This window comes from Urocitellus parryii, chromosome 4, assembly GCF_045843805.1.
Source record: "Urocitellus parryii isolate mUroPar1 chromosome 4, mUroPar1.hap1, whole genome shotgun sequence".
Classification (NCBI taxonomy): Eukaryota; Metazoa; Chordata; class Mammalia; order Rodentia; family Sciuridae; genus Urocitellus; species Urocitellus parryii.
Window position 1 is genome coordinate 67576113 of NC_135534.1, and position 14956 is coordinate 67591068.

A 14956-nucleotide genomic window follows, 5' to 3' on the forward strand; every position below is an offset into this window, starting at 1 on the left:
CTGTACCATTGGTCCACCTGCCTGTTTAGGTACCAGTACCACGCTGTTTTTGTTACTATTGCTTTGTAGTACAGTTTGAACTCTGGTATCGCTATACCTCCAGATTCACACTTCCTGCTTAGAATTGCTTTTGCTATTCTGGGTCTTTTGTTTTTCCATATGAATTTCATGATTGCTTTATCTATTTCTACAAGAAATGCCGTTGGGATTTTGATTGGCATCGCATTAAACCTGTAGAGAACTTTGGGTAATATCGCCATTTTGATGATGTTAGTTCTGCCTATCCATGAACAGGGTACATTTTTCCATCTTCTAAGATCTTCTTCTATCTCTTTAGGGTTCTGTAGTTTTCATTGTATAAATCTTTCACCTCTTTTGTTAGGTTGATTCCCAAGTATCTTATTTTCTTTGAGGATATTGTGAATGGAGTGGTTTTCCTCATTTCCATTTCTGAAGTTTTGTTGCTGATATACAGGAATGCCTTTGATTTATGCGTGTTGATTTTATATCCTGCCACTTTGCTGAATTCATTTATTAACTCTAGCAGTTTCTTTGTAGACCCTTTTGGGTCTGTTAAATATATTATCATGTCATCTGCAAATAGTGATAATTTAAGTTCTTCTTTTCCTATTTTTATGCCTTTAATTTCTTTTGTCTGTCTAATTGCTCTGGGTAGTATTTCAAGAACTAAATTGAATAGAAGTGGTGATAGAGGGCATCCCTGTCTTGTTCCAGATTTTAGAGGGAATGCCTTCAGTTTTTCTCCATTTAGGATGATGCTAGCCTGAGGTTTAGCATATATAACTTTTACCATGTTGAGGTAAGTTCCTGTTATCCCTAGTTTTTCTAGTGTTTTGAACATAAAGGGATGCTGTACTTTGTCGAATGCTTTTTCTGCATCTATCAAGATGATTATATGGTTCTTGTCTTTAAGCCTATTGATGTGGTGGATTACATTTATTGATTTCCGTATATTGAACCAGCCTTGCATCCCAGGGATGAATCCTACTTGATCATGATGCACAATTTTTTTGATATGCTTTTGTATTTGATTCGCCAGGATTTTATTGAGAATTTTTGCATCCAAGTTCATTAGAGATATTGGTCTGTAGTTTTCTTTCTTTAAAGTGTCTTTGTCTGGTTTGGGGATCAGGGTGATGTTGGCCTCATAGAATGAATTTGGAAGAACTCCTTCTTTTTCTATTTCTTGAAATAGCTTGAAAAGTATTGGTATTAATTCTTCTTTGAAGGTTTTGTAGAACTCCGCTGTATACCCATCCGGTCCAGGGGTTTTTTTTTGTTGGTAGTCTTTTGATGGCTTCTTCTATTTCTTCCTTTGTTATTGGTCTGTTTAAATTGTGTGTGTCTTCCTGACTCAATCTGGGCAGATCGTATGACTTAAGAAATTTATCGATATCTTCACTATCTTCTATTTTATTGGAATATAGGGTTTCAAAATACTTTCTAATTATCTTCTGTATTTCTGTAGTGTCTGTTGTGATATTGCCTTTTTCATCCTGTATGTTAGTAATTTGAGTTCTCTCTCTTCTTCTCTTCATTAGCATGGCTAAGGGCCTGTCGATCTTATTTATTTTTTCAAAGAACCAACTTTTAGTTTTTTCAATTTTTTCAATGTTTTTTTTGTTTCAATTTCGTTGATTTCTGCTCTAATTTTAAATATTTCTTGTCTTCTACTACATTTGCTGTTGTTTTGCTCTTCCTTTTCTAGGTTTTTGAGGTGTAGTATGAGTTCATTTATTTGTTGGTTTTTTCTTTTTTTGAGGAAAGAACTCCAAGAAATGAATTTCCCTCTTAAAACTGCTTTCATTGTGTCCCATAGATTCTGGTATGTTGTGTCTGTATTGTCATTTGTCTCTAAGAATTTTTTTTATCTCCTCCTTTATGTCTTCTGTAACCCATTGATCATTCAGTAACATATTGTTCATTTTCCATGTGATGTAGGATTTTTCCTTCCTTCTTTTATCATTGATTTCCAGTTTCATTCCATTATGATCAGATATGGTGCATGGTATTATCTCCACGCCTTTATATTACTCCTATGGTCTATCTTTGAGTAGGATCCATGTGCTGCTGAGAAGAACGTGTATCCACTTGATGATGGTTGATATATTCTATATGTGTCGGTTAAGTCTAGGTTATTGATTGTGCTATTGAGTTCTATAGTTTCTTTATTCAGCTTTTGTCTAGAGGATCTGTCTAATGGCAAGAGCGGTGTGTTGAAGTCACCCATAATTATTGTGTTGTAGTCTATTTGACTCTTGAACTTGAGGACAGTTTGTTTTATGAACGTTGCAGCACCATTGTTTGGTGCATACAAATTGATAATTGTTATGTCTTATTGGTGGATGGTTCCTTTTAACAGTATATAGTGTCCTTCTTTATCCCTTTTGATTAACTTAGGTTTGAAGTTGATTTTATTCGATATGAGTATGGCCACTCCTGCTTGCTTCCGAGGGCCATGTGAGTGGTATGATTTTTCCCAACCTTTTATCTTCAGCCTGTGTATGTCTTTTCCTATCATATGAGTCTCCTGAAGGCAGCATACTGTTGGATTTGTTTTTTTGATCCAGTTTACTAGCCTATGTCTCTTGATTGGTGAGTTTAGGCCATTAACATTTGAGGTTACAATTGAAATATGATTTGTTGCGTGTGGCCCGGGTTCGATCCTCAGCACAACATTACAAACAAGGATGTTGTGTCTGCCGAAAACTAAGAAAAATAAAATGGTAAAATTCTCTCCCTCTCTCCCTCTTTCTCTCTATCTCTGTCTCTCTCTTAAAAAAAAAAGAAATATGATTTGTACTTCCAGTCGTGTTTATTTATTTATTTATTTTAGTTTGGCTAGTTTTTTTTTTTTTTAAAGAGAGAGTGAGAGAGGAGGGAGGGAGGGAGAGAGAGAGAGAGAGAGAGAGAGAGAGAGAGAGAGAGAGAATTTTTTTTAATATTTATTTTTTAGTTCTCGGCAGACACAACATCTTTGTTGGTATGTGGTGCTGAGGATCGAACCCGGGCCGCACGCATGCCAGGCGAGCGCGCTACCGCTTGAGCCACATCCCCAGCCCAGTTTGGCTAGTTTTTACTTTTTGGTTATTTTCCTCCCCCTTTACTGAGATACCTCCTGCTGTTGGTTTTGGGCAGTATTTTTCAATTCCTCTTCTTGTAGTATTTTGCTCAAAATGCTTTGCAGTGCTGGTTTTCTGGCTGCGAATTCTTTTAGCTTTTGTTTATCGTGGAAGATTTTAATTTCATTGTCAAATCTGAAGCTTAATTTTGCTGGATACAGTATTCTTGGTTGGAATCCATTATTTTTCAGCGTTTGAAATACATTGTTCCAGGATCTTCTCACTTTCAAAGTCTGTGATGAAAAATCAGTCGTTAACCTAATTGGTTTACCCCTGAATGTAATCTGCCTCCTTTCTCTTGTAGCTTTTAATATTCTCTCCTTATTCTGTATGTTGGCTATCTTTGTAATTATATGTCTTGGAGTTGGTCTATTATGGTTTTGAATGTTTGGGGTCCTGTAGGCTTCCAGGATTTGGCAATCCATTCCATCTTTCATCTCTGGGAAGTTTTCTAGAATTATTTCATTTAATAGGTTGTCCATTCCTTTGGTTGATTCTCTATGCCTTCTTCTATCCCGATGACTCTCAAATTTGGTTTTTTTATGACATCCCATATCACTTGAATAGATTGCTCATGGGATTTATTCATCTTTTCTGTGTTGACTATATTCTTTTCAAGTTGATAAACTTTGTCTTTATAATCTGATGTTCTGACTTCTACTTGATCTAGTCTATTTGTAATATTCTCGTTTGAGTTTTTAATTTGGTTTATAGTTTCCTACATTTCTAGGATTACTGTTTGATTTTTTTAAAGATCTCTATCTCCTGGTAAAGCTCGTTCTTTGCCATTTGAATTTGTTTAATTCATTTTCAAAATATACTTTTATTGCTTGGACTTGCTGTCTCATGTCTTCTCTAATATTCCTTTCCATCTGAGTTAGGTATGCCTTGAGTTCTTTCCCTATCCATGTTTCTGATGCTTCTAGGTCCTCCTGTAGATTTAAGTTGTCCTGCATTGTTTGTACTCCTTTTTTCCCTTGTTTTTTCATGATGTTCACGTTACTTTCCAGCTCTATCTGATTGCTGTGTTTCTGCTCTCTTCTATAGATTTGTTTTGGTTTTCTTTATCTCTATTGTCTCTCCTTTGTGTTGGTAGACTATGCCTGCTAAAGTGGATTCCGCTGGGAAGGAATTCCAACGGCAGAGCTCCAGTGACGTCACCTCTCTGCTATGGCGGGCCCCAGGCTCCTTGCCAGGGTGTCCGAATGGGGGGGTGGGACTGGACTGTCTCTGGTTGGTTTCAGCTCCCGGTCGCCGGCGGGCAGGCGATCTCTAGCCGCCCAGACGCGCGGTAGGTCGCCGGCGGGCGGGCGGGCAGTCTCCAGCGGCCCATCGTGTGGGCAGCGGGTGGGCTGTCGCCGCAGGCGGGCGTTCTCCAGCCGCCAAGTCATGTGGGCAGCGGGTGGGCTGTCGCCGGCGGGCGGGCGTGCAGTCTCCATCCGCCCAGTCTCGAGGGCCTGGCCTCTAGTCCCCTGGTTTCTCCTGTTAGTCCTGGTTTCTCCCATTAGACCAGATTTCCCCTGAATGATGCCTCTCGGCAGTTCAAACTGTACTCTGGGCCTGCCGTTTGTTGGGTGTGGATGGTGGCTATTGGGAACCCCAGCACTCTATTGTTTTGATTTTTTCCGCTTGCCCCTCCCCGAGCGCTGGCAAGACAGGTTTCGTTTTCGCCAATGATGGGAGGGGGAGTTGAAGGTCAGGTGTCTCTAGTTTTCCCCACGTGTTTATGCAGCCTCGATCTGATAATCTCTCCCCCGGAAAGCCTAGGAGGGATTTTATGCAAATTCCCTGCTGTATGGGAGATGAGCTGAGTAACACACACCTCTTTTATTGTTGCAATCTGTTGGAGAGTGGTGGTGGTTACTTCAGCTCTCCAAGATGGTGGCCGCTGGTTTCCTTGGTGGAGTTTCCATTGTGGGGGATAGATCTGTACCGCTTCCTTCCCCGTCTGAAATCCCAAACTCAGCCCGGGGTTCAGTGCAGGCTCAGCCGGCAGGATTCCACAGAATCCTCAGCAACGTTTCTCTCTGCTTGCTGGCTGCTTCTCGGCGGCGCCCCGCCGTCTAAAATTTCTACCTAGATAATCAGGCCGTGTGTGTTTGTTCCCTTAAAATCTATTCATCTGTAAGCCTTTTACAAATTTTCCTGCTGTCTAGGATTTTCAGTGTGATGCTGACTAGCAGTGGTGAGGAAGGGCATTCTTGCCTTGTTCTCAATTTTAGGAAGAAAGCTTCATCCTCCTACCATTAAGAATGTTATTAACTGTAGATTTTTGTTGGTATAGTTTTTTTTTTTTGCAGTACTAGGGACTGAATTCAGGGGCACTCTACCACTGACCTACATCCCAAGCCCTTTTATTTTTTGAGATAGGGTCTTGCTAAGTTGCCCAGGTTGTCCTCAAATTTGCTATCCTCCTGCTTAAGCCTTCTCTGTAGTTGGGATTACAGGTGTTAACCACCATGCCTGGCTAGATGTAGGGTTTTTGAAGTTCTCTTCTGTTAGTGTAAGGAAGTTCTCATGTATTCTTTGTTTAAGATTTTTTTCAGCACAAATGGATTTTTTTTGTTGTTGAATGTTACTGAATGCTTTTGCTACACAAATTTAAGTGATCATGTAGTTTTTCTTTAGACTATTTACATAATAAGTTACACTGAATGATTTTTCAATGTTAAACTAGTCTTTACTTCTAAGATGGACTTCACTTACATCATAATATATTTTCTTTTTTACACAATCATGAATTTGAGATACTAGCATTTTCTTGAGGTGTTTTCTATGTCCATATTATTGTTATCATGGTTAAAGAGAAGCATTAATCACAATTAGTTTATTAGTTTTCTATTACTGTTGTAACAAATCACCACATACTTAGTAACTTAAAACAACATAAATATTTTTTTTTCTTGTTTGTTTTGCAGATAAGAATTCTTATGGGTCTCACTTGGCTATAATCAAGGTGTTGACAAGGCTCTGTTCCATTTTGGAGTCTATAGGGGAGAATCCATTCATGCTCATTCATGCTCATTCCCATTATTGTCAGAATTCAATTCCCTGTGGTTGTAAAACTGTCCTCTCTGTTAGCCCATTCCTAGCTTCTAGTGGCTATCTGATTTGACTCATAGCTTCCTTCCCTTATATTTGAAGCCAGCAATGGAGAGCTGAATCCCTTTTATGCTTTTATCTTTCCTGCCTCTCTCCTCTCCACTGTTAGATCTCTCTATCCACATCTAGGAAAGTCTCTCTGCTTTTAAGGACTTGTTTGATTATATCAGGCTGACCCAGACAATTCAGGATAATCTCCTCACCTGAAGGTCCATAATCTCAATTATATCTGCAACGCCATTTCTACAGTATATGGTAACATATTTATAGGTTCCAGGAATTGGTGCATGGACATTTCAAGAAACCCTTATTTTCCCTACCATATATCATTCTAAATTCTCCAAACAGACATAACAATTACAAATGTGTATACTTTTAACAATGGAGCTTCAAAATGCATGAGGCAAAAACTGGTCTGAAGGGAAAAATAAGCAAGTCAACTATTGTGGCTGAAGGCTTCATCATGCCTTCCTCAGTAAGCTGAAAGAACAAATGGGCAGGAAATCCATAAGACTAGAGACAACTTAAACAACATTATTGCTCAACTGGGCCTAATGCCACAGAACATTACTCCACAACTGCAGAATATACATCCTTGTCACATACACTTGGAACATTCATCAAGACATGCCATATTCTGGACCATCAAACAGTTCTTATAGAGAAGTGTATGTAAGAAGTCAGACAAAGTATTTACTCAGGCAATGACAGAATTAAACCAGAAATCAATAAGAAGATATCTGAAAAATTCATAAATATTTGGAAATTTGAAAAAGAGCTCCTAAATAATCCATGGGTTAATGATCAAGGATCAAGTGAAATTTTAAAATATTTTGAACTTAATAAAAATGAAAATACAGCATATCAAAATCTGTATGATAAAGGAGAAACAGTGTACATAGGTAAACATATGATTTTAAATGCTTATAATATTTTAAAAATCTAAAATCAGGAACATAAGTTTCCACCTTAACTAGAAAAAGAAGATTAAAAAATCAAACCCAAATTAAACAAAAGAAATACAAATTTGAGCATAAGTCAATGAAACTAAAAATAGGAAAGTAGAGAAAAACAATGAAACTAATCACTATTTCTTTGATAAGATCAATACGATTGTTAAATCTCTAGCCAGCTGACAAGTGATCACATATTATGAGAATCAGGATCCTGATTAGTCACTAAATGGATAATATAAACAACTCTGTCCACAAATTCAACAACTTAGGTGATATAGATTACTTCCTCAAAAGATACAATCAATGCTCATTCAAGAAAAATGAATGCCCTTATATCTACTTATGAAATTGAATTAATAAATAAAAAGCTTCCAACAAAGAAAATTGCAGGCTCAGGTGTGTTCACTGTTGAATTCTACTGAACATGTAGGAAAAAATAACACTGGTTCTATTCTACACAATCTCTTCCAAGAAACAGAAGAAGACAGAACATTTTCCAACTCATATTATGAGCCCAGCATTATCCTAATATCAAATCCAGATTACAACTATATTAGAAAAGAAAACTACAAACCAATATCCTTCATAAACATCCTGTGAATTTTTAATCTCAGATATTGTAGTTTTTAAGTCCTCAATGTGGCAGGAACTGTAAAATATAAAAAAAGGAGCTCTACACACAAAATTGTAGAGATAAAAGGATGGATTCAAAGTACCAAGATATCTGTTAATTCTCATGCCCAAAATATGTTCTTACCTTCAAGGGGAACAGACCAAAACTTTTAAAAATAATTATGTATTATACTCTCTCCTTCTCCTTCTCCTGCACCCAGGGCCTTGTGCATACAAGACAAGCCCTCTACCAACTGAGCTATATATCCAAACTCCTCTTCTCCTTTCTGATATTGTTGCTTACCATAATAAATTAACCAGACTAAATCAGTTTGTTACCATCAAATATTTTCTACTCTATTACAATTTTTGTCTGAAGATTTCTTCTCTAAGATACAGACTAGAATTTGGAAATGACAGACTCAAAATCTTGGCTGAAAGGACTGTGACACATATACTTATCTACTGATACTGCAAGAAATAAATAAATAGAAATAGGCTTCCCAGTGTAAGATGACATTGCCTTCTCTAGTACACACTAACCAGTCTTTATTAGGAGAATTAGTCAAGATTTCTAAGGTCTATGGATCTGGAGTTTTGTGAAGCAGACTGATAATCCAATACGTAGGAAGACATTAACTACACCAGGCTAAATGAATGGATATGTGCAATCTAATCAAGACTATTAATTTTGAACTTTGTTGGTAATTGTTTTAATGTTCTATTTTCTGATGGGCATAAGAGAAAGACTTTAAAAAAATTTCCTCTGACTCATTTGCTTGTGATAAATATTCTTTGAATTTAATATCATCTCTCACTACTTCCTTGTAATGCAGAAAGAAATATTTTTACTTCTTCTCTACTTCTCTTGGCACTACTAAGGTTTAATTTGCTTAGGTTCAATAAAAATATGTCCTCCTTTCTTGAATTATAACTGGATAAAGTGTGCAATCAAGGCCATATCTGGAGGTTAATATTTAAGAACATATTGTATTCAACCAGGTATGACAAACTCCATGACCTTGTCAAAAACACAGATATAGGGGCTGGGGTTGTGGCTCAGCAGTAGAGCACTCGCCTGGCGCCTCCAAGGCCCTGGATTCGATCCTCAGCACCACATAAAAATAAATAAATAAAAATAAAGGCATTGTGTACAACTAAAAGAAATGAATATTTAAAAAATTTATATAGATATAATTTATAGTTGGAACAAATGTTGATTAGCCTTCCTCAGCAAACTATCTGCTATCTATTGTATACCATCCCAGCATTATAGGTAGTAAGGAAAGTAACAGCCTAGCATAAAAAGGAAAGCAAATTTGCCTACGTTTATAAAGATATAAGTGAAATACTATGGATATGAACTTCTTATTTTGTAAGTAAAAGATCTCTAAATGGTACATACTATTAAAAATGAAACTCTAGGGCTGGGGATGTGGCTCAAGCGGTAGCGCGCTCGCCTGGCATGCGTGCGGCCCGGGTTCGATCCTCAGCACCACATACCAACAAAAATGTTGTGTCCGCCGAGAACTAAAAAATAAAATAATAAAAATTCTCTCTCTCTCCTCTCTCGCTCTCTCTTTAAAAAAAAAAAATGAAACTCTAGTTGGGTGTGGTGGCACATGCCTATAATCACAGTTACTCCAGGGGCTGAGGCAGGAGGATTGCAAGTTTAAGGCCAGCCTCAGCAACTTAGCAAGATCCTGTCTCAAAATAAAAGGGCTGGGGACATAGTTCAGTGGTACAGCAACCCTGGGTTCAATCCCCAGTATCACCAAAAAAAAGAAACACCTAAATAATCTCTAGACCCTAACTTAATGGCCTTAGTAGTTTAATACAATCTAACTCTAGACATCTGATTACATACATAACAAGGAACCTTATGTGTATTAATTGATCCTTCTTACTGCATCTATGTCAATTAATAAGGCAAAATGTCACAAAATTACAATGAGACAAACTTCTAAAAAATCAATATAAATTATGATAACAACAGAAAACTTAAATTATTCAAAACTTTAAAAATAAGGCAAGTAGTTGTTGCTTCATATCAAAATATCATGGCAGATATTAAGAACAATTGAAGATTATCTATCTGACACTTAGGGGAATGTACTTCTGCTTGAATTCCTCTTTACTTCTGATCAGAGCCCTGATTATGTAAAGTTAGATGTTAACTTGAGGAAACTGATGAAAACAAAAATGATTTTTGTCTAATAACAATGTGAATGATTTCTTTCGTGGAAGTCAACCCCTCAAGTTATGACTTTATTTGTCATTTAGTATATTAACCAAGTACATGTCTAACTTAGCAATCTAATTTCAGATTTTCTTTGTTCCACTGGTTAATTTCTTACTTCTCTTTTGAGTGGGTTTGACATCCTGCCTAGTCCCTCATTAATGTGCTAAAACAAAAGCTGGACTCATGTTATTTGTAAGAATATTGTATCTGTGTCATTGTGAAAATTAAACTTTCCTAATGAATACAAGAATTCCACAAATGTTGGTTGGGCTAAAGAAACAGGAATTTGCAAGTACTTTACAGAAGAAATACAAATGGTCAAAAATATATGAAAAAATGTTCAACATCTTTAGTAATTAGAGAAATGCAAATTAAAACTACACTAAGATTCTACCTCACTCCAGTTAGAATGCCAATTATCAAGAATACAATTAACAATCAATGTTGTCAAGGATGTGGGGAGAAAGGTACTCTCATACATTATTGGTGGGACTGCAAACTGGTGCAACCGCTATGGAAAGCAGTATGAAGATTCCTTAGAAAACTTGGAATGGAACCACTATTTGACCCACTTATCCCACTCCTTGGTCAATACCCAAAGGACTTAAAATCAGCATACTACAGTGACACAGCCACATTAATGTTCATAGCAGCTCCATTCACAATAGCCAAGCTATGGGAACAACCTAGGTGCTCTTCAACGGATGAACGGATAAATAAAATGTGGTATACATACACAATGGAATATTACTCAGCCATAAAGGAATGAAATTATGGCATTTGCTGGTAAATGAATAGAAGTGAGACTCTCATGCTAAGTGAAATAAGCCAATCCCCAAAAAGCAAAGGCCAAATGTTCTCTCTGATATGTGGAAGCTAACCCAAAACAAGGGAGGGTGGGGAGAGGGGAAGAATAGATTCATTGGATTAGACAAAGGGGAACAAGGGAAGGAAGGAGAGGGGAATAGGAAGGATGGCAGAATTAATTGGACATAACTTTCCTAGCCTTGCATTTGAATATACAGTCAGAGTAAATCTGCATCATGTACAACCACAAGAATAGGATCCTAATTAAAATAAGTTATACTCTATGTAGGTATAATTTGCCACAACACAGTCTACTGTCACGTATAAATAAAAAAATAAAACAAACAAAAAAAGAAACAGGAATTTGGCTGAGCTTTTAGGAACAACTCCCAGACTTTTTGTATTTATTCTTATTTCATTATCCATCAGATTGGATCTAGAATGTCCCCTGAAGCCCCATGTGTTAAAAGCTTTTTCACCCAGAGTGGTACCATTGGGAAGTGGTGGAATCTTTCAGAGGCAGAGATCCTGTGGGAGGTCTCAGGTCACTACAAGGTACACTTTGAAGAGAATTGTGGGATCCAGGCCCTTCTTCTTTCTCTTTTTTATTTCACAGTTATAAGGTGAATGTTTTTGCTCTGCCACATTTTCCCCACCATGATGTGCTGCCTTGCCACAGGCCCAAACCAACAGAGCCAATTAATCATGGACTGAAACCACTAAAACTATGAGCCAAAATAAACCTTTTCTCATTAAAGTTGATTATCTCAGATATTTGTTACAGTAACGAAAAGGTTACTACCACGAAGACTGATTTTCACAAGTAATCTCAAGAAACAATAAATATACTAATGAATAATGACTAATTTATAACCATCATCAATTAATCATACCTATGCCAATAATCACCAGAATAATCTTGACCATTAAGTTCTTTTCTGTAAAAAAATTACCCAACCCTGAAATCATTTAAATCATATGGTAATATCCTTTCAACCACCTGCTGACCACACAGTATGAAAACAAAGAAAGCACCACAAACAAACCTAAAGTCCCCCAAATAATCTTATTTGAACCCCTGATTTCAGGATATTCCTCATTAGCACACTAACAATATAATGAAACATTATATTTAATAAAAATATTAAATATTAAATATCCTAGTTCCCATATGGTATATAACCATGACCACTGACAAGAAAAATGACTATTATTGTCTCTCTAAAAGAGAGACACTACTTCTAATAAGAACCAACAAGAAAAATCACATATTAACTAAAATCATCAGCCATTCATTTGTCAACACTACTACTCCATCAAAAATCTCAGAATGATGAAACATTGGCTCAATATTAAAAGTAAATTTAATTCTTCAAATCCTAATGAAACTTTTATGAGCATTACATCATACATCAGATATCTAACAGCCCTTTTATCTACAATACCCATTGCCAAAACATCAATTATGGCTAGCTAATCCAATATATGTATGCTGATGTATATATCTAGATTTTATGTGCTCATGTATTCATGTATGATGAGACATATTACATGGCCTAATATGCATAGAAATCTGGAATATCAGAGAAACCCCAACATCTACACATAAGGAAATAGCATTTATAGGCTATGTACTCCTATGAGAACAAATATTTTAAGGAGCTATGGTTATTATAAATCTACTTGCAACTATCTCTTATATTAACACTAGCTAATAGAATAAATCTGAAGTGGAGTCTCTAAAGTCTATTTTTACATAATGCTTCACTAACTTTTCACTATTTTTGTGTGAAACACAATCAAATAACTTTCAAGATTAACATCAAACTTAAATAAAATTCTATTTCACCCTTAGTACATCATTTTTAAAAACCTTAATATTTTTTTCTTTATTTACAGCTACCTGATAAGGGAGCTATTACCACAATTGATACACCCCACATACTCTGGTATCTCTGCTGTCACATGTGCTATCAATATGGATGCCTAATATCTATCATAGTGAAATGTCTATTTTCAAAATCAGTGTATCTGGGCAGAACCTATGTCACATGTATTATCCCTAGCTATAAGATAGGCTAGAAAATATAAGTTGTTTTGTTTTCTTTATCCTGAGAAGACAGATTTGATCTTTATAAAATGAAATCTGATTTTTTACACATTTTAAAATACCCAAAAGGACTTGGTGCAGTGGCACACTTTGGTAATCCCAGTTACTTGGGAGGCTAAGGTAGAAGGATCACAAGTTTGAGGCCAACCTGGGCAATTTAGAGAGCTCCCGTTTCAAAATAAAAAGATAAAAAGTGCTGGAGATGAAGCTCAGTGGTTCCTGGATTCAATCCCCAGACCCACAAAAAGGAACAAAAATAAAAATTAACAAAATAACCCTAAAAACACTCAAAAGATAATTCTAAGCTAACTTGTTATTTAAGAATTTTTTATTTAAGAATTGCTAAAATCTTCCATCAACATGTTTTCCTGATTCTTTTCCTAAACTATTCCCTATCCCTAACCCTTCCTTCTCTATCTATGTATCTCCCCCCACACACATACAAACACACATGTATGCACACTCTATAATGTAACCTCTGAAACACATCACCACCATTGCCCATGGTTCTCTTTATTAATGATCTCCCCTTAGCACAAATGGTATCTCTGCTTTCTCTGACTTCCTCAAGGTGAACTACTCAACTCTTGCCTCAAAACTACATTTTACACAGTACAGGCTTTATATTTTACTACACCCATTAGAAGCCTACTCCTTCCAGAATCAGCCATCCTCATCCCTTAAACTGAACTAGAAATTATTCTTGCGTGTTCCTGAAAAAACTGAAATTAACTCTAGTTTGGCACTTATCACAATGTATCATAATTTTGTGTTTACACTTACCTTGTGAACTCCATTAGGGCTGGAGGTATGCTTATTCATCATTATATTTCATATGCTTAGTACCCAGTAGGTACTCAATATCTATTTGTTGAATAGAAAGAAGGAATCAAGAATAAATATGTTTCCAGGCTGGGAAAATAGCTCAGTGGCAGAGTCCCAGGTTCAATCCTCATACCATCAAAAGAAAAAACAAAGTCTTCTACGAAGTATAAATATGATTCCTCAGTCTGCATAATATATAAGACTGTGAGCTATTCAAAATACCTAAGAAAATACTACATACACAGTGGGCACACTATCAAAGTTTACAAAATACTTGTGTAAATAGGAATTAAATGACAAGAATAAGTTTACAAGGTTATTTTCAGACTTTCTGTGAATGTAGAGAGCAGTAATCAGACTCACTGCATTACCAGAAAAGCCCTTCACCCTGCTACTAAACTAGGATGAAACTGTGTGTACACTTATCTATCTTTACCTTTATCTCCAGGGGCAACAAATTAATTCAAACAAAACAGGAATACAATCCAAGTTTATAGAATTGAGGAATGTGTCTTACCTCTGGTTTTATAAACCATTTACCAGCATTTAGAGTCTTTAGAAAATCCCAAGTGAATAAGGCAGGGTGTTTAAAGGCATCTTCAGGCAGAACTTCCTTGATATTGGTTGTTCGTCTCAGGTCATAGTCATGCATGAGATAAGGCACATGATCAAAACTGCAGGTAGAGGGAGATAAGTGGGAAGGGGTAGACATGCTAAACTTAGCCATGCTGTCAGACAGAATCCCTAGAAAGCCTTTTAAGGTTCAAAGTCTTTCTAGGACTCTTTACTCTCTCACAAATCTCAACAAAGGCCTAAGAACCAGTCATTTACACCTCAATATCAATATTTTTCTGGCCCAGGGATCAATCTTTCATGTTAAAATAATACTAGTGATGGGAAAAGAGTAGCTTCCCTATTTACAACCTTTCTGGCATTGGGAAAGTAATAGTGGCCTGAGAATAAAGTGAAAGGGATAAGGACAAGGCAGGGTTCTAGAGAAAAATTCTGTGGAAGACTTCTTAGTATGATTGTGGGGATCTAGAACCCTGCCTCTAAAATAGACCATATACTATGCCACAAAGCAACTTTTGGCAAATACAAAAAAGTAGAGATACTACCATGTATTTTATCAGATCATAGTGGAATGAAATTGAAAATC

The 14956-nt window shown here is 36.5% G+C and overlaps 1 protein-coding gene across 1 annotated transcript in view; it reads right to left on the reverse strand.

Annotated features, from left to right (window-relative positions):
- Window positions 1-14956, reverse strand: part of Gdpd4 (glycerophosphodiester phosphodiesterase domain containing 4) — a 101266-nt gene that overhangs the window by 29371 nt on the left and 56939 nt on the right. The window contains exon 8 of the mRNA XM_077797294.1: window positions 14315-14471. Coding sequence (XP_077653420.1) covers window positions 14315-14471 — 157 coding nt within the window. The remainder of the gene's footprint in view (window positions 1-14314; window positions 14472-14956) is intronic.